The 19,628-nt window shown below is 42.1% G+C and overlaps 1 protein-coding gene across 1 annotated transcript; it reads right to left on the bottom strand.

Annotated features, from left to right (window-relative positions):
- Positions 1 to 799: 799 nt before the first annotated feature.
- On the bottom strand, positions 800 to 18,118 carry LOC144031496 (b(0,+)-type amino acid transporter 1). The gene is made up of 6 exons (XM_077538719.1): positions 17,428 to 18,118; positions 6,697 to 6,830; positions 4,887 to 5,016; positions 1,995 to 2,119; positions 1,828 to 1,915; positions 800 to 1,650 (listed from the first exon to the last, which is right to left on the bottom strand). Exons 1-6 carry the CDS (start codon positions 18,046 to 18,048, stop codon positions 1,420 to 1,422), a joined length of 1,329 nt encoding a protein of 442 aa, XP_077394845.1. The 5' UTR covers positions 18,049 to 18,118; the 3' UTR covers positions 800 to 1,419.
- Between the last annotated feature and the right edge of the window lie 1,510 nt (positions 18,119 to 19,628).

Here is a 19,628-nt window from a genome sequence, read left to right as displayed (position 1 = left end):
GCCTGGACTCGAACCGGAGACCTCAGAACTGGGAAGCGGACGTGCTAACCACTCGACTACCCACAAAAAGTATTTTTTTTAAATAACATTTATTAAGGTAAAGTTTGCACAAATAAGTAGACTGAGGAAAAAGACTGACAACTTGTTAATTCCAGACCTAAGCAGACAAGTTGATATCCAAAACAGTCATGGAGGTCATAGAAAATACTCGCTGTCATCGTTTTTGTTGTGGGATGCATTTTTTTCTTTTTTTGCATTAGTTAATTTGATTAAACTGAAGTTTTTTTTTTTAAATCTATCTATGCATTCTATTATAACCTTACTTTCATGTTGTGAGTTGAGTGCATATTCTACAGAAAACATTTTGTCAAAATTTTGGAAATTGTTCTGACGTTCATTGAGATATTGACTTGTAAAATCTACAATTTTATTCGAAGGGGGTGTACTCATATATGCTGAGCACAGTATATATTTAAATATATGAGCCACAAACGTCATGAGCTCATGTTAATAGAATAAGTTTCATATGCCTATATCCAAAAAAGTCATTCTGTAATTAAAAAATAAATACATAAATAAAAAATGATATTCATAAATCAAGATTTCCATCTATTTCTCCGTTTGTTTTTTATTTTTTTATTTTATTATGGCCATGGATGAGCAGGGCCTTCATTGATCAAAGCAAAAGTAGTACAAGTTCTACATTTAGAATGTGTGCAAATGCAAATGCAAATGCAAATGCAAAAAAAAAAAAAAAAAAAGTGCAGACACCGACATGGTCACACCAGTATGAGCAATTATAAAAACATGGTACGTTTTGATGAATCCCACCTGTTCTAAACGGCCATAATAAGGAACATTTAGCCTCATTTTCATTCAGAAATGCCTCCAATGTGTTATATGTACAGTATTTGCACATTCAGTAAAACATGCAAAAAGCATTCCAGAAAAGTCTAAAACTGTAAATAAGCTCAATGCCGGTTCATGTGAGAAAACTATGACCAATCTTCACCAAAATTCACATGCACGTCTACTCATGCATATGTCAATGTCTACAAATATCAAAACAATCGCCACAATATTTTGGATTTCTGGGCATTAAGCCTTTTCCTCACCATATACTCTCACTATAGACAAAAAGCTTAACGTCAGTTAATGTTGGGAAAATGTAATCAATCGTTACCAAAAGTCATGCATATCTTTACTCATTGAAAACTGTACAAATGAGGTACAAGCAAGTTTTTTGCTTTCCAGGTTGACAATATCCGATGTCCCACAAAACACTAAACAGTGCAATTATTTGTTTTTTGGTAACTTGTGCAGCACTGCAATTAGGTAGGAAACCCAAGTGTGAAGTTTGTTTGTGCTTGAAATTGCCAGTAAACAGCAGGAAAACCCCACAAAGTCTTTCAGTCCACATTACAGGTTTTTCTCTGCGGGGGCGACCTCTAAAAACAGCTGCAGGAAAATGGTCAACCGGGTTAACAGGCTTGGGCATAGCTTGTAATGAATGAAAGGAATGTAGACGATGACCCCACTGAAAATAAATAAAGTCACATAGAGGTATTCAATCTGAGGAATGTCAATGATAGGGGCCAGTACAAGGAATACTGCTGCGATGAGGACCAGTATGGGCAAAATAATGGGAACCTGAAGCAAAAGGGGAAAGATGTTAGAGATGCTGAGTCGTCCATTTGTGTTTTATGCTGTGTAAGGTTTTAATATACAAACTCCAATTCCTTAAATATTGGTTGAAGAGTGTTGTATACTCTGTTTTAATTGACTTCACTGGAATTGGGGCTTGTATCTTACATGAATGGCACCCACCCTGTACGGCCTGGGGAGCTCCGGCTTCTTAATCTTGAGGTAGAGGAGGCCAGACAATGTGATGCCGTAGAAAAACCAGGCAGTGAAACTTTGCAGAAGAAGAAAGATTGATTTTAGGGTCAACGCAGAACATGAAGTTCAGTGGAAATTTTTGAACCTGCGTTCACCTGAAGAAGTTGACAATACTCTGAAAGTCTCCGGGGATGAGCACCAGCAAGGAGACCACAGTGGTGAAAATGAGCGCTGGGGATGGAGTCAGTCTGTGCACGTGAGCCATGGACAGAATATCCGGCTAGAAAACACACAATCTGTTATTCTGTCAGTCACGACTGCGACAGCATAGCATCAACATTATTTGCACATGTACGTTTCATTGCTAAGAAAAAGTCTTAATTTTCTCTTTCTGTTGTGTCAACAATCAAGCGAAAGTTAAGCCCATCAGAAAAAGATTTTTTTTTTTCGCTCATTACTCCATCCTAGCGTAAAACAAGCACTGATGTTTGAGTTTAGTTTCTTGAAAGGACATTGTGCAGTAACATTAAAAAGATGGCTGCAACAGATTTAGCACAATGCTAGATTCCATCTGTAGTCCACATAAAAAACAAATGACAAAACTGCTAAAAATTACAAACAAACAACATATGAAGTAAATAGGGGTGTGCTCAAAAAATCGATACGGCAATATATCGTTGCGGGCCTCATTACAATACACGTATCGATACGCAGTTGTCAGAATCGATATTGCTCATTAACTTTAAATAGGCAGTTAATGTTTGCCTTTGCAGCTTGCATTGTACTAAGTTCAAAGTTAATTGCCTTAAATTCATACATAAATAGCTCACCAGTGATTGGACACTGTGTCTTGGCTAAGAAAAATTAAAGCAGAGGAAGAATATCAACATTTATATACTTATAAACTTAATATGGCACGTATCTTAATGTACCAATTTTCCTATATTTTGTTTAAAAAACGAAATAGAATGTGTTACATGAAAAAAAAAATGGTGCTTTTATTTCCTCAAATATTTCAAATAAGCACATTTTGGAGCTGTAATTTTAATACTTTGATATTTTTGCTCATATCGGCTCATGCCTATTAACAAATTTTCCCGGTGTGTCTGTGAAAACTGCTCCTTGCTCTGCAGTGTGTACACATTTAGACCCGGCATGCCGCTTAGTGGTAAACAAGAAGCTACTACTAACAAAAAGTTTTTTTGTCATCCAGCATAATAAACATATTCTTTAGGTATACATATGACTGTTATTCTAAAATGCAAGTAAATTAATGTAAAATATCGGGATACGTATCGCCTTTAAGATCATGTATATGTATCGCGATACGCATCGTATCGTGACCCCTGTATCGTGATACGTATCGTATCGTGAGGTTGGCGGCAATACCCAGCCCTAGAAGTAAATAACAGTGTTATCAGCCATAAAAATATCAGAAGTTGTCAGTAAAGTGGCAACGTAAGATGGCCTCTTCACCCACGACGGTCCTATGGGGTATGTGCCACGGAAGAGGCGGGACTGTTTTGGCACATCAGCTTTGGTTCCGGTTCGGTTTGCGACGTGTGGGCTGTGTCAAAATACTTGACTTGTGCTTCCGACTTTGTGCCCCTCGGTTGCGCATTCGCAACCCGGACCGGAACCAAACTCAAGTGCAAAATCACGGAAGCCGGAAGTCCCACCTCTTCCGTGGCATATACCCCATACAGTCCATTCAAGTCTGCGCGTCCTAGCCACTTCTGAAGCAACAGACCGGAAACCAAATATCCATCACTGGGTTTGTAGAAGGCATTTTTCAACAGGTATGTATAAAATGTTTGGTTTGGTTGGATTGTCTTTGAAAATGAGTCATTTAGCAAAACGAGTCATTTAGCAAAACATAATGGACAGTCTGCTTGCTCGCAATCCATTTCACTGTCAAATGAGCACGTCTATGCTATTTGACAGGGATAAGGAAACCAGGTCAAGAAAGTAAAAACCCAGAGTTTGGCTTTAGCCACAGGTGCTTCTCGTAATGAGCTCGTTTACCTCCCGGTTGAGTACAAGTATCTGGAGCTAAAGCCAAACTGTGGAAAGGTTTTCACTTTCTGGACCTGGATTTCCCATCTCTGCTATCCATCCATCCATTTTCTTGACCGCTTATTCCTCACAACGGTCGCGGGGGGTGCTGGAGTCTATCTCAGCTGGCTTTGGGCAGTAGGTGGGGCACACCCTGGACTGGTTGCCAGCCAATCGCAGGGCACATCTTTGCTATTTGAGCAAAAAAAAAAAAAAATGTCCCTCAATGTTAATGCTATGTCTGAATTTCCACCTTGTTTACTTTTTTTTAAAAACTTGTTCACAACCCGTTGAGATGTAGGTGAAATTACAATTCCTAATGTGAGCAAACATTTCCAAAGGTCTTACTTTTGTAACAATACAAAATTGTGTGTAGTGTTTGTTGCTAGTACTGCGATTGGCTGGCAACCAGGGTGTACCCTAAGTCAGCTGGGATAGGCTCCAGCACCCCCACGACCCTTGTGAGGACCAAGCAGTTAAGATGGATGGATGGATGTTTGTTGCTATAGTTCTGACTACCTCACTGTGTGGATGGTAACTTAGAGCTTGTGGGGTATGTCCACAAAACTGGACCACTTTTTTCAGTGGTGCAATCAACTTTATGAAACTACTAAAGGTTCAATGTGGTGTAACTGTCTTATGTTACGAGTGTGCTTTTATTTTGGAGGTCGACTCCTGGATACGTTTTGCTGATGTTTCCCTCGTTTTGCCAAGCAGAAAGACTTACTGTATTGACTTGTACAAAAAAATAGTAATAAATAAAAAAAAAAAAAAAGGATTGTGATTAAACCACATCGTCCCCAGACTGCTTCCTCAAAGAAAGGCATGAGTGAAATTTGAAGTCTTTTTGGTGTATTTTCCCTATCAACTCACCACATTTTTAGGGGCATTTTGACTACAGCATATCACACTTATTACGAAGACAACAGGAAATGGTTTTCAATTGTGGAGAATAAATACGTTTTTTAATTCTAAGTCATTAAGATCCTCACCATGTGTCCTTCACGTGCAGCAACAAAGCACAAGCGACCACCGCTGAAGAATGTCCCGTTTAGTGACCCAAAAGCTGACAAAGCTGCAGCTATTGACATGATCCACCCCCAGGATCCCAACACCTTGTTCCTGTGGGGGGGTAAAGTCCAAGTTCATAGCAAAGCTTCCACATCACCCATTTCCGCCCCATATTATTTCTGCAAGGTTTCCCAAACAAAGACTTGGAACTCCAAATGGGAATGTACAGTACTGTGTACGTGTAGTTCTTTAGCCATCAATAGCTTACTTTATTTTAATGACCGCTCCCAAAGTGTGAAATAGTAAGATGATAAATTAGAAGATAAAGTTACAAAAATAAAGCAGTGTCATATCATTTTCTTTTTTTGACGTGTAGTCCTTGTCAACATTTTAAGAATTTGGAAGCTCTATAGTTAATAAATGACACTAGTAAGTATTTGGTAAGCTAGTTAGTTAAATGTACAATTTTGGAGCAATTGTGTCCAAAAAGGGCCTCCAAACAAAATTGACTTCTAAACAGTAAGAGTGTCTGCCATGGTGGCCCCAGCCTCCCCATTTTAGTAGCTTTTACTCACTGGTGGGCCAGGTAGTGCAATTTAGTACGTGTTTTTTTTTTTTGCTAAACAATAGATAGCTAGCTATCAGTGTTTATTTGTACAGACCACAGTTGGTGACTGTATAATTCATGACTGCAGGTGGAGCTTGGAGGTAGGGTTGCCAACTGTCTTGTATTATCCGGAACGCCCCGTGTATTTGGGCTAAATTGTTATGTCCCAAACGGGACCTCAAAAGTCACGTAAAAATAATTCTCAATTCTTATACGAAATGCAGCAAACAGCATCTTTACCATTTTTGGACCACAGCTGCTCCTGTACTTGAAAAGTGACATCGAAGTTGCTCGTAGCCAATAAAATGAGTCGCTGTTTGTGACGTTATGTGGAGATCTTGCAAGGTAAGAGAGGCAACTAGAGAGAGCGAGAGAGGGAGGGAGAGAGAGAGAGAGAGGCACTTCCTGGTTTCGTCACAGCTTCATGTCACCTTCACTATAAATGCCGATCTTAATACGTCAGCTGCGAACGTATCAGCGGGACCAATACAAGATGTATTCTCGTACTATTTATGAACAAATACTGCGAGAATTTAGCTTGCTGGCAAGTTTCGCAATCAGCGCTTAACACAGCAAACCACACTCTACAGGTCCTAGATCAGCTAAAACGGCAATGTCACGAAGCACGGCACCTGTCAGCCAATCACAGACATCAGGCATCGCCACGTGCATTTGTTGTAGCGGCTTATACTGCATAAATGGCTAGAAAATAATAATCATAAAAAAATAATAATGTGTAGTGTTGTCTGGTCAGTTAGGAAGAGAGAATGGATAAACCTGTAAGAAAGAAAAGAAAGAAAAGTCCATGGAAAAAGTCAATTTGGTGAGTCACGCTCCTCTTTTGCATTTTTTGCACCTTTTTTTTTTTTTTTAGGTAAAGAGGCAAATTGTGGTTTCTTTGAGGTTTAGTATGAGGTTACATAATGATGGCTTGCAGTAAGGATTAAAGAGAATGTACAAACTTTGTGCATTTTGAATCTAATCAGAATATACACTGATTTCACACATCATGCTCACACCACCATGACACCTGTCCCTTATTTCGGGATGAGAAAGTTGGCAACCCTACTTGGAGGTAAAAACTCATTATGTCCTTCACGTGACTTTTATTCTCTAAAGAAGAAATGAAAGTACTGACTTTCATGGTGTAACGGTGATATCTTTGTCAGGTGTGTACGACTCACCCCCATGTGACGGCCACCGCACTGGATGAAATGAGCTCTTTCGGCGTCATTACTGTCAGGTAGCTGACGTTCACCAGCAGATACAAGCCAGTCACTAGCGAGATGGCAATGACCACTGCTCTCGGAAGATTCTTCTGCAATGAATGAAAGAACACGAGAGAGACTTGTATACAGTCACTTAAATGTGATTGCAAGTGTTTCCATTTGCAAAAGACCGGTCAGTTGACATGTCCTAATGTTATCCCACATTTTAACACATATTTACTGTACTTTATTTTACACCTTGTGACTAATTTTTATAAGCTGAGTGGTGAGCACACCTGCCTCACAGTTCTTTTTCTGTAGCTTCCACCCACATTCTCAAAACGTGCTTCTTAGCTTAAGTGAAGACTCTAAATTCTCATAGTTGTGAATGTGAAACTAAATTGTTGTTTGTCTATACTGTGTATGCGTCCTGCGACTGTCTGGTAACCAGACTAGGGAGGCCAAAGCCAGCTGGGATTTTACACTTAATGCCAAACCACATTACATGCATGTGAATGGCTTCATAGTAAAAGAGTGCCAGTACTAGACTGACCTGCCAGCAGTCCAGACTTGTCTCCCATTGAAAATATGTGGCGCATGAAATACAACTGTTGAGCAACCAAAGTTGTACAACAAGCAAGAATGGGAAAGAATTTCACCTAAAAAGCTTTTCTATTATGTCTACTATTCATGTCTCCAGTCCTAAAACAATTATTGAGTGTTGTCAAAAGGACATATAATGTAACACACTGGACAACAAATTCAAAATGAGTCAATACACCCCCCCTCCTTTGAACTTTAACTAATCTTTGATGTGTATTCAATTGGAAATATCGGGGTTTGTATTTTGTAGTGATGTACAAATGAAGCTTCATGAAACACTTGCAATGCATATTTACTCCTCGAGGTGGTGCTCTTGGTTTTTACATAAAGGCTAGTGCAATGGAAATTGATTAAATTTCCACTGCATCATTAAATTTAACCAATAGTGCAATCTAGTAGAGTCAAAAATAATATAAGCGCTTCATGAAGCTTCATTTGCACATCACTAGGGATATTTCATTTAAGATGCCTCCAGCTTTAATTATTGTGGAGAAAATTAATTTACAATTGCCCCCCCCCAAAAAAAAAAAAAAAAAAAAATTCAGAAATGTGGATGTTATTTTATTTAGTTATTTTTTAAACAGTGACAATGATGCAGAGCTGCCATCCAAATAGACAGAAGCTGTATTGATGGAGAAATGAAGCTTTACAAAGCACTCATGAATGATGGCACTCTTGAATTACAGATTATTAAAGATACAGTGGATATTTAATTAATTTCAATTGGACGAGCCAAGCAAGAGCACCTTTGAGAAGAGTTAAAAAATAAATAAATGCCAGTGCTTCATGAAGCTTCATTTTCCCATCGCAATAAGAATGGCTAAACTTTGAAGACTATGAAACAGTTTGATCCATTAGCTGCAACCTTTACCCGGTGATTTAAACAAAGACATCATGTTTTTGTCTCTTCTTAGCTTCTGTAAGCAAATATGTGTTTATGTGTTTCAGTCCAGTCTCACCTGAGGTCGTTTCAGTTCCTCAATTACATAGTTTAAATTGTACCAGCCAGCATATGACCAGAGTCCTTGATAAAAAGCCATTCCAATAGTGCTGAAAGAGTACCGAGTGCCCTTAAATGCATCGTCAACATTCAAGTTTTGCACAATGACACCGTGGCTCTGTGCGACCGCCACGATTCCTCCGATTACCATCAGTGTCAACGTTAGGACCTTGACCACCAGGAAGAAAACTTGGATTCTGACAGCAAGGCGTACGTTTAAGATGTTTACCATGGCAACGATCAGTATGGCCACGGCAGCAACACACTTCTCCAACACCTCTGGCGGATCGCATCCGTTATAAAAGGGGGCCGTTGTATACTTGGCAATGCTGATTGCCACTGCAGCCATGCCAAAAGGTTTGACAATCATGATAAAAGTAATTGCTGAAAAGAAAGCAGGAAATGGCCCATAGATCCGCAGGATGTAAATAAATTCGCCGCCAGACTCAGGAATAATACTTCCAAGTTCGGTGTAGGACATGGCCGCAAACATGGCCACAAGTCCAGAGAGGGCCCAGATCAACAAACTTGCTCCAGGACTTCCTGTGTAGGCCAGCACAAACTGCGGTGACATGAATATACCGGATCCAATCATGGTTCCAGAAATAAATGCCACGCCACCGATCAACCCGATTTCCCTTCTCATTTTTGCGACTTCTGGCTCAAATATATCAGATCGGCAGCACAGAAATAGCGTTGCTCGCTGCTGTGATGTGAGCTTGTGTCTCTTTATAGCAAAGGATGAGCAAAAATATCAAGCTATGTCCTATAAAACGTCTCCTTGTGAAGGTTTACATGTCTTATCTGAACGTGATAGCATGTTTCTCAAGAGCATAACAATCTTGTAAAAGATTGTTTTGAAGATAAAATCTTGGTAGGGGAATGGTTGCAAGTGGGATAGATAAGCATCCTAATCAAGCAGATTTATGTCTGTGTTGAGATGAGGCACGAATGTTTGCAAGATCTTGGAAAAAACAAAAAACAAACTATATAATAAACATAATATATAGTAGAGGTAGGAAAAGTATGGCAACAAGCTGCCCACTGTTCATTAAAAAAAAAAAATATATTTATTGCATTAATTTAGCTCATTTTCCATATAATTGGTTAATTTAACTGTATTTATTATATATATTTATTTTTAATGATTTTTCTCAAATAATTTGATTTATTGTAAAGAGTACAATTTACAGTAAAATAAATTTATATATGTATATTTAATATTTTGACATTATAATTATGATCTTTGAATAGAATTAAATAAGAATTATTTAATAATTTTACATCAATTATAAATATATACATATTGTATATATGTACAGTACACGTATGCATGTATACATCCATCCACCGATCAATATATTTCAGCAAATCCCAGAGCTGCAAAGTTTTTTTTTAAAGGCCTTGAACATAACTCTAAAAAACAAAACATTTTTCTGTTTTTCAATACTTTCTTGTGCCATTGCAAGCTGGACGACTAATGCAATCTAAAACAAAAAACTTAGCTGGAGTGTAATTCATCTTTGGCCTATCAGTAAAGAAAAATAGTCAACGCATAAAAGTCTTACTTCAGGATGTTTGAGCTCCTCAGTTAAATAATTCAAAGTATTCCAGCCACCGTAGGACCACAAACCCTGATAGAAAGCAATTCCAAAAGAGCTGATGTGTAAATTGGTTCCTTCAAAGGCGTTCTCGAAGTTCTCAGTGCCTTTGTCGAAGAGCATCACCACTCCTCCCAGTATGATCACTGCCAATGCCAGCACTTTGACCACCATGGAGACCACCTGGATGATGGTGGCCAGGCGGGAGCTCAGACAGTTCACCAGGGCCAGAACGATGATGGCTCCTGCGGCCGCACACTTCACCGCCAGCTGTGGCGGTGGGCAGCCCGTGTAAAAAGGAGCCACGGCGTATTCGGCAAAGCTGAGCGCAATTCCCGTGGCGCTGGCAGGTCTCATGACAGCGATGAAGCTGAAGGCAAACATGAAGGCCACCACTCTCCCCGATGTCCTCAGCATGTAGATATATTCTCCGCCAGAATCCGGGATGACTGTTCCCAGTTCTGCATAGCTGAGCCCCCCCAGCATGGCTATCAGCCCGCAAAACGCCCAGATAACGAGGCTGGCCCCCGGACTGCCGATTGCGGCGATCACATACTGGGGTGATATGAAGATCCCCGAACCCATCATGGTCCCAGCAATGAAAGATACGGCACCGATAATCCCGACATCCCTCTTCAGGTTCACTCCGTGTTTGTCAGCTGCCATCGTTAGACTACTTCAGGGTACAATACTGCAGACTCAGGATAAGCATCGGGTAATGATACATCTGTGTAAAACAATGAAAGGTCAACTAGTTGGAAGTGATGACCTCCAGAGCAATGTCGGTTAATTATTACTTTATGGCATATCACACAGTTATCTATTTTGTTACATCTGTCAAGCCTTATCTTTTAGTTTCGACTATGGAGTATCTCACAAAAGTGAAAACACCTCTCGTTTTTGTAAACGCAGATCAGAAAGTTGGATGGATGAATTATATCTTTTCATGGGACAAAAAAAAGACCTCTGCTGCAACATAAAGAAGTCTGCATATAAAGGTGTAAATTTACCGTCCCCTCATAATAACCCACCACAGACCTTTATAAAAGGTCCAAACTGCGTCAGCATTGTTTTAGCTCTCTTGGGGATCAAGTTCACAGAAGCTTCACAGTTTTTTTCGGAAACCTCTTCCTTAACAACATCACAAAGCTGGTGAATGTTTGTGATCTTTTACTCATGAACCTTGCATTTGAGGATGCCACAGATATGTCCAGTAGGGTTTCGGTCTGGAAAATTGCTTGGCCAGTCCATCACATTTACCCTCAGCTCCTTTAGCAAGACAGTGGTACCGATAGTCATAAAAAAAAAAAAGTATATTTGAAGTTGTTATCATATTGAACTACTTCCCTGTGGCCCATTTTCCGAAGGGAGGGGATAACTAAATGACTGTGCTTGGTCTCATCAGACCACAGGACATGGTTTGAGTAATCCATGGACTTTGAAGTTCGGTGTAGGACATGGCCGCAAACATGGCCACAAGTCCAGAGAGGGCCCAGATCAACAAACTTGCTCCAGGACTTCCTGTGTAGGCCAGCACAAACTGCGGTGACATGAATATACCGGATCCAATCATGGTTCCAGAAATAAATGCCACGCCACCCATCAACCCGATTTCCCTTCTCATTTTTGCGACTTCTGGCTCAAATATATCAGATCGGGTAGCATAAAAATAGCATCGCTCGCTGCTGTGATGTGAACTCGTGTCTCCTTATAGCAAAGGATGAGCAAAAATATCAAGCTATGTCCTATAAAACATCTCCTTGTAAAGGTTTACATGTCTTATCTGAACGTGATAGCATGTTTCTCAAGAGCATAACAATCTTGTAAAAGATTGTCTTGAAGATAAAATCTTGGTAGGGGAATGGTTGCAAGTGGGATAGATAAGCATCCTAATCAAGCAGGTTTATGTCTGTGTTGAGATGAGGCACGAATGTTTGCAAGATCTTGGAAAAAACAAAAAACAAACTATATAATAAACATAATATATAGTAGAGGTGGGCAAAGTATGGCTACAAGCTGCCCACTGTTTATTAAAAAAAAGAAAAAAGTAATATTTATTGCATTAATTTAGCTGATTTCCCATATAATTTGTTAATTGAACTGTATTTATTATATATATTTGTTTTTAATTATTTTTCTCAAATAATTCGATTTATTGTAAAGAGTACAATTTACAGTCAAATAAATTTAAATATGTATATTTAATATGTTGACATTCTAATTATGATCTTTGAATAGAATTAATCTATCTGTCTTTTATCAGTTGGAACTTGTGGTCACATTGATCCATTTTAAAATTTCTAGCATTTCAAAGTAGTAATGATACTGGCTTAAGTACATGATTTTGTCATTTGTTTTCCCATTTCTGACACCTTTTGGATAACGTACCAAATTGACCCAGGATCATGAGTGCTGTTCCGGAGTGGGGTAAATAAAGCCCTGTGCATGCATGGGTATGATTATGTTTTTGTTTTGTTTTTTTGTACTGAAACATTACAAAACTCTTGAGTCAATGTCTAGCCCTCATTATGTAGCGGGTCAAACTAATATAGAAATAAAAGTGTAGTGACTCAATACAAAAAAAATCTAATTATTCATGAAATAATGAGTAATGAAGTTTTTTTTTTCCCCCATCAGACACTTTGTATGATGGGAAATAAATAGCTGTTTCTAACAAACTAACATACAAGGAGGGTGTGGTGTATTAACATCTGAATGATTGACATATGTTGATTGACCTAGTAGACTTGCCGTAGTTGAGTCACGTGCTAGAGAAAGAGCATGCGCGGGCATCCAGGCAGTTCAGACTTGGCTCCCTTGTTGTATGTGAATGTGTGTTCCTGCTGTTCGACACATAAAGCCGTTCAAACGTGTGCAACGCCTCGTTATTGGGAACACAACATAATTGGCGACGAGATAAACAGGTTCTACGCGACTGAAGGGCAGCATAGTGAGTAAAGATGGCACATTTTTCGCAAAGACCAGACGAATTTAAGCCGGAAGTGGAATCGTGGTCTGCTTATGTGGAGCGCATGGAGTTGCTGTTTGAGGCACACGATGTTGAAGATGACAAGAGAGTTGCTGTTCTGTTAAGTTCAGTTGGTGCAACAACTTATGGGCTTTTACGCAACTTGGTGCAGCCGGAAAAGCCGAGGGACAAGTCTTTTGCACAGATTGTGACTACTCTTAAGGACTACTATGAACCTAAGCCGTTGGTGATTGCCGAACGTTTCCGGTATCGAAGATGTGTTCAGAAAAGCAACCAAACAGCTACGGAATATGCTGCTGAGCTACGTCAACTTGCTGCAAAGTGTGATTTCGGGGACAGGCTGGATGAGGCTCTGCGTGATGGCTTTGTTAGCGGTGTCAGTTCTGAGGCGTGTCAGCGCAAGTTGCTGTCGGAAGTCAACCTGACATTCGCAAGAGCTGTTGAACTGGCAGTCAACATGGAAACGGCCCACCGTGACGCACAGCAGTTGAGGACGGGTGACGGTTCTGCTGCACCTGTTCACATAGTAAAAGGAAGTAAACGGAAATCGGGCTTTCAGTCGAAACAAGATGGATGCTATCGGTGCAAAGGTAAAAATCATAACGCTGCCGAATGTTACTTCAAGAATGCAAAGTGTCATAATTGTGGCAAAGTTGGACACATACAAAAAGCATGCAGGTCCGCTACTCTACCTCATGACAGGAAGGGGAGGAAAAACGATGAGCGGAAGGAAGGAAAAGTGGCAGGCTATGTGAAAGCGGACAAAGAAGATGATGATGTTGACATGCTCACCGTGTTCACTGTAAATGGGGATGGTGAAAAGCCATACAAAGCCATTTTTTGTGTAAATGGAAAAAACGTTTTGATGGAAATAGACACAGGTTCCCCCGTGACTATTATTCCTGAAACTGTTTACAAGCAGTCATTCCCGCATCAGCCACTAGGGGACAGCAGTGTAGTTCTGAAAGACTACTCTGGAGGACCGATCCCAGTGAAAGGAGAGTTTTTGGCAACAGTGATGTACGACAATCAGATAGCTGAACTGCCACTTATCGTGGTGGGAGGAAATGGACCTTCACTGTGTGGAAGAAAATGGCTGAAGAAAATTAAGCTAAATTGGAAAGTGATCAAATCAGTCACTACTAGCACACTAGCAGCGCAAATGAAATCCAATTCAATCGAAGAATTGCTGGAAAAATATGATGATGTTTTCAAAGAAGAATTGGGAACATTAAAAGATGTCAGGGCAACTATCTCAGTGAAACCGGATGCAGTCCCAAGGTTCAACAAAGCTCGCGTCCTGCCATTCGCAATGAAAGAAAAAGTAGAAAAGGAACTACAGCGTCTGGAGGAAGCTGGTGTCATTAGCCCAGTGAAACACAGTGAGTGGGCTGCTCCAGTGGTTCCTGTAACTAAGAGAGATGGTGGACTCCGCTTGTGTGGCGACTACAAGGTCTCAGTGAACCAGGCCGCCGAGACTGAAACATACCCACTGCCACGCATTGAGGAAGTGCTAGCGGCACTATCTGGTGGAAAAATATTCTCAAAAATTGATCTAGCAGCCGCATATCAGCAAGTTCTCCTAGATGAAGAATCCAAGAAGTACACTACAATTAACACACACAAAGGATTGTTTGTGTACAATCGACTTTGTTTTGGTATCAACTCTGCTGTTAGTATCTTCCAGAGGATCATGGAGAGCTTGATGAAAGGTCTCGACGTGGTGATTTACCTCGATGATCTGCTGGTGGTTGGCAAGAATGAATCCGAACATCTGCTGAACCTGAAGAAAGTTCTTCAGAGACTACAAGAGAATGGCCTGAGAGTGAAGAAGTCCAAGTGTGACTTTAGCAAAACACAGATTGAGTATCTGGGACATGTGCTGGATGAAAAAGGAGTTTATCCTTCTAAAGACAAGGTGAGGGCTGTACATGATGCTCCCATACCCACAAACATTAAAGAGCTCAGGGCTTTCCTTGGACTCGTGAACTATTATGGACGTTTCGTGCCACAGCAAAGTACAGTTTTAGCCCCACTGTACAGGCTACTAAGGGACCAAACTAAATGGAGATGGAGTGAAGTGGAGCAGGGTGCTTTCGACAAGTGTAAAAACCTCTTGACAAGTGACAAAGTGTTGATGCACTATGACCCGCACCTGCCACTCTCACTTGCTTGTGATGCTTCTGCTTACGGAATTGGAGCAGTGATTCAGCACACAATACCTGACGGAAAAGAGCATCCAATAGCATACGCTTCTCGAACACTGTCACCATCGGAGAAAAACTACTCTCAGATTGAGAAGGAGGCATTGAGTCTTGTGTATGGAGTGAAGAAATTCCACCAATATCTATGGGGACGGAAGTTTGAGCTTATTACGGACCATAAGCCTCTGGTAGCACTGTTTGGAGAACATAGAGGACTTCCAACAATGGCAGCAGCGCGTATCCAGAGGTGGGCCATCATTCTGTCAGCATATGACTATCACATAACCTACCGTCAGTCTGAAAAGCACGGAAATGCGGATGGATTATCTCGTATTCCGCTGCCTGAAATCAAGGACACAGGAACGGAGACAGTGACGGCATGTCTAAATGCACTGTTGTGTGAGCATTTGGAGGAGGCGCCGCTGAGTGCAAAACAGATTTCCAAGGCAACGCGCAAGGATGCCGAATTGTCAAAACTTCATAGATATATAATGGAAGGTTGGCCAAAAGAAATTCCAGAAGAGCTGAAGGCGTATTACAAAAAGAGAGAGGAACTGTCTGTTGAACAGGGGTGTGTTCTATGGGGCACAAGAGTGGTGGTACCCATGAAAATGAGGAAAGCAGTGCTAAGTGAAATACATGATGGACATCCCGGCATTGTCAAAATGAAGACTATTGCAAGGCAATATGTCTGGTGGTCAAACATCGACATGGACATTGAAGGAGCCTGTAAACGGTGTGAGACATGCCAGTTGGAACAACACATGCCACGTCAAGTCCCACTCCATCCTTGGGAGTTCCCTGGGGAAGCATGGAAAAGATTGCACATTGATTTTGCAGGCCCGTTCATGGGTAATATGTTCATGATCGTGGTGGACGCTTACACGAAATGGTTGGAAGTTTACGCAATGTCACAGATAACATCCACAGCAACCATTACAAGACTGAAAAGACTATTTGCATCATATGGAGTGCCAGAGCAAATTGTCACGGATAATGCCACAACCTTCACATCAGATGAATTTCAGCAATTCATGAGAAGGAATGGAATCCTTCACACTACTGCTGCACCCAAACACCCAGCTACTAATGGTTTAGCCGAGAGATATGTTGGCATATTCAAAGCTGGCATGAAAAAGCTGGCAGGAGAAAACCTGAGTGTTGAAGACAAGATTTCACATTTCCTGCTGCGCTATCGCACAACACCCAATAGCACAACTGGGGAGTCGCCAGCAGATTTGTTTCTGAAAAGACACATTCGTACTCGGCTGGACTTTCTGAAACCAAGCATCTCTGGAACTGTGAGGAGGAGACAGTATCAGCAGAAAGAAAGCCATGACAGCCGAGCTGCAGAGAGACAGTTTGATGTGAATGACCCAGTGTATCTGAGAAACACTGCTGGTGAGAAGCCAAAATGGATACCAGGAGTAGTGACGCAACAGACTGGTCCGGTGTCATACCAAGTTCAAGGAGAAACAACTGACCAAGTGTATAGACGTCATGGAGACCAGCTGAGACCTCGCTACCATACGGATGTTGCAGACCTGGGGGAAGAGCAAGCGACTCAGTCAGCAGAGCAAGTGAGTGACGTGGAAGAGCCTGAGGCCGCACCGCCTGCGACACCAGTTTTTGAGGTGGATCCGCCTGAGCCGCCAGACCCAGAGACTGTAACAGTGAGACGTTCAGGGCGTGAAAGGAGACGACCTCAGCGTTACAGAGACTGAATGTTTGCTGATATTCATTTAGCACAAACAGTTAAAGTGCTTTGTGGCACATTTAGTTACACAAATTGAGGTTTTTGTAGATATTTTGCTACTAGAGTATAGTTAAAGCATTGTGAAAGATTACCTTGATGATAAGGGGGGAGGTGATGTGGTGTATTAACATCTGAATGATTGACATATGTTGATTGACCTAGTAGACTTGCCGTAGTTGAGTCACGTGCTAGAGAAAGAGCATGCGCGGGCATCCAGGCAGTTCAGACTTGGCTCCCTTGTTGTATGTGAATGTGTGTTCCTGCTGTTCGACACATAAAGCCGTTCAAACGTGTGCAACGCCTCGTTATTGGGAACACAACAGAGGGTTATAAATCCAATGTGCATAAAAGTCTGCCGACTTCAGTATATTAAAAAAAAAACGGAAAAAAAAAACCCTAACTCTAAAAAACAATTTTTTTTTCTGTTTTTCAATACTTTCTTGTGCCATTCCAAGCTGGACGAGTAATGCAAAGTAAAACAAAAAACTTAGCTTTAGTGTAATTCATCTTTGGCCTATCAGTAAAGAAAAATAGTAAACGCATAAAAGTCTTACTTCAGGATGTTTGAGCTCCTCAGTTAAATAATTCAAAGTATTCCAGCCATCGTAGGACCACAAACCCTGATAGAAAGCAATTCCAAAGGAGCTGACGCGTAAATTGGTTCCTTCAAAGGCGTTCTCGAAGTTCTCAGTGCCTTTGTCGAAGAGCATCACCACTCCTCCCAGTATGATCACTGCCAATGCCAGCACTTTGACCACCGTGGAGACCACCTGGATGATGGTGGCCAGGCGGGAGCTCAGACAGTTCACCAGGGCCAGAACGATGATGGCTCCTGCGGCCGAACACTTCACTGCCAGCTGTGGCGGTGGGCAGCCCGTGTAAAAAGGAGCCACGGCGTATTCGGCAAAGCTGAGCGCAATTCCCGTGGCGCTGGCAGGTCTCATGACAGCGATGAAGCTGAAGGCAAACATGAAGGCCACCACTCTCCCCGATGTCCTCAGCATGTAGATATATTCTCCGCCAGAATCCGGGATGACTGTTCCCAGTTCTGCATAGCTGAGCCCCCCCAGCATGGCTATCAGCCCACAAAACGCCCAGATAACGAGGCTGGCCCCCGGACTGCCGATTGTGGCGATCACATACTGGGGTGATATGAAGATCCCCGAACCCATCATGGTCCCAGCAATGAAAGATACGGCGCCGATAATCCCGACATCCCTCTTCAGGTTCACTCCGTGTTTGTCAGCTGCCATCGTTAGACTACTTCAGGGTACAATACTGCAGACTCAGGATAAGCATCAGGTAATGATACATCTGTGTAAACAATGAAAGGTCAACCAGTTGGAAGTGATGATCTCCATAGCAATGTCGGATAATTATTACTTTGTGGCAAATCACACAGTTATCTCTTTTGTTACATCTGTCAAGCCTTATCATTTAGTTTCGACTATACAGTATCTCACAAAAGTGAAAACACCTCTCGTTTTTGTAAACACTGTTCAGAAAGTTGGATGGATGAATTATATCTTTTTATGGGACCAAAAAAAAAAAAAAAAAAAGACCTCTGCTGCAATATAAAGAAGTCTGCGTATAAAGGTGTAAATTTACCGTCCCCTCATAATAACCCAACACAGACTTTATAAAAGGTCCAAACTGCGTCAGCATTGTTTTAGCTCTCTTGGGGATCAAGTTCACAGAAGCTTCACAGTTTTTTTTTCCGGAAACCTCTTCCTTGACAAGATCACAAAGCTGGTGAATGTTTGTGACCTTTTACTCATGAACCTTCCATTTGAGGATGCCGCAGATATGTCCCTTCCCACGGGCTCACCACCGGTGGGAGGGGCCAAAGGGGTCAGGTGCAGTGTAGGCTGGGTGGCAGCCAAGGGAGGGGACCTTGGCGGACCGACCCCCACCTACAGAAGCTGGCTCTTGGGACATGGAATGTCACCTCTCTGGCAGGGAAGGAGCCCGAGCTGGTGTGTGAGGCAGAGAAGTTCCGACTAGACATAGTCGGACTCTCCTCCACACACGGCTTGGGGTCTGGTACCAGTCCTCTCGAGAGGGGTTGGACTCTCTTCCACTCTGGAGTTGCCCACGGTGAGAGGCGCAGAGCAGGTATGGGCATACTTATTCCCCCCCGGCTCGGCGCCTGTACGTTGGGGTTTACCCCGGTAGACGAGAGGGTAGCCTCCCTCCGCCTTCGGGTGGGGGGACGGGTCCTGACTGTTGTTTGTGCATATACACCAAACAGCAGTTCAGAGTACCCACCCTTTTTGGAGTCCTTGGAGGGTGTGCTGGAGAGCGCTCCCCCTGGGGACTCCCTCGTCTTGCTGGGGGACTTCAACGCTAATGTGGGCAATGGCAGTGAGACCTGGAGGGGCGTGATTGGGAGGAAGGGCCCCCCGATCGGAACCCGAGCGGTGTTCTGTTATTGGACTTCTGTGCTCGTCACGGATTGTCCATAACGAACACCACGTTCAAACATAAGGGTGTCCATATGTGCACTTGGCACCAGGACACCCTAGGCCGCAGTTCGATGGTCGACTGTAGTCATGTCATCGGATTTGCGGCCGCATGTTTTGGACACTCAGGTGAAGAGAGGGGCGAAGCTGTCAACTGATCACCACCTGGCAGCTGACAGGTACCGGCTGACCAAGCGGCTTCAGTGGTTGCTGAGGCAAAAACTCTGACATGGGAGGAGTTCGGTGAGGCCATGGAAAACGACTTCCGGACGGCTTCGAGTAAATTCTGGTCC

This window comes from Festucalex cinctus, chromosome 12, assembly GCF_051991245.1.
Source record: "Festucalex cinctus isolate MCC-2025b chromosome 12, RoL_Fcin_1.0, whole genome shotgun sequence".
Lineage (NCBI taxonomy): Eukaryota > Metazoa > Chordata > Actinopteri > Syngnathiformes > Syngnathidae > Festucalex > Festucalex cinctus.
This window is presented reverse-complemented; position numbering and strand designations above follow the sequence as displayed.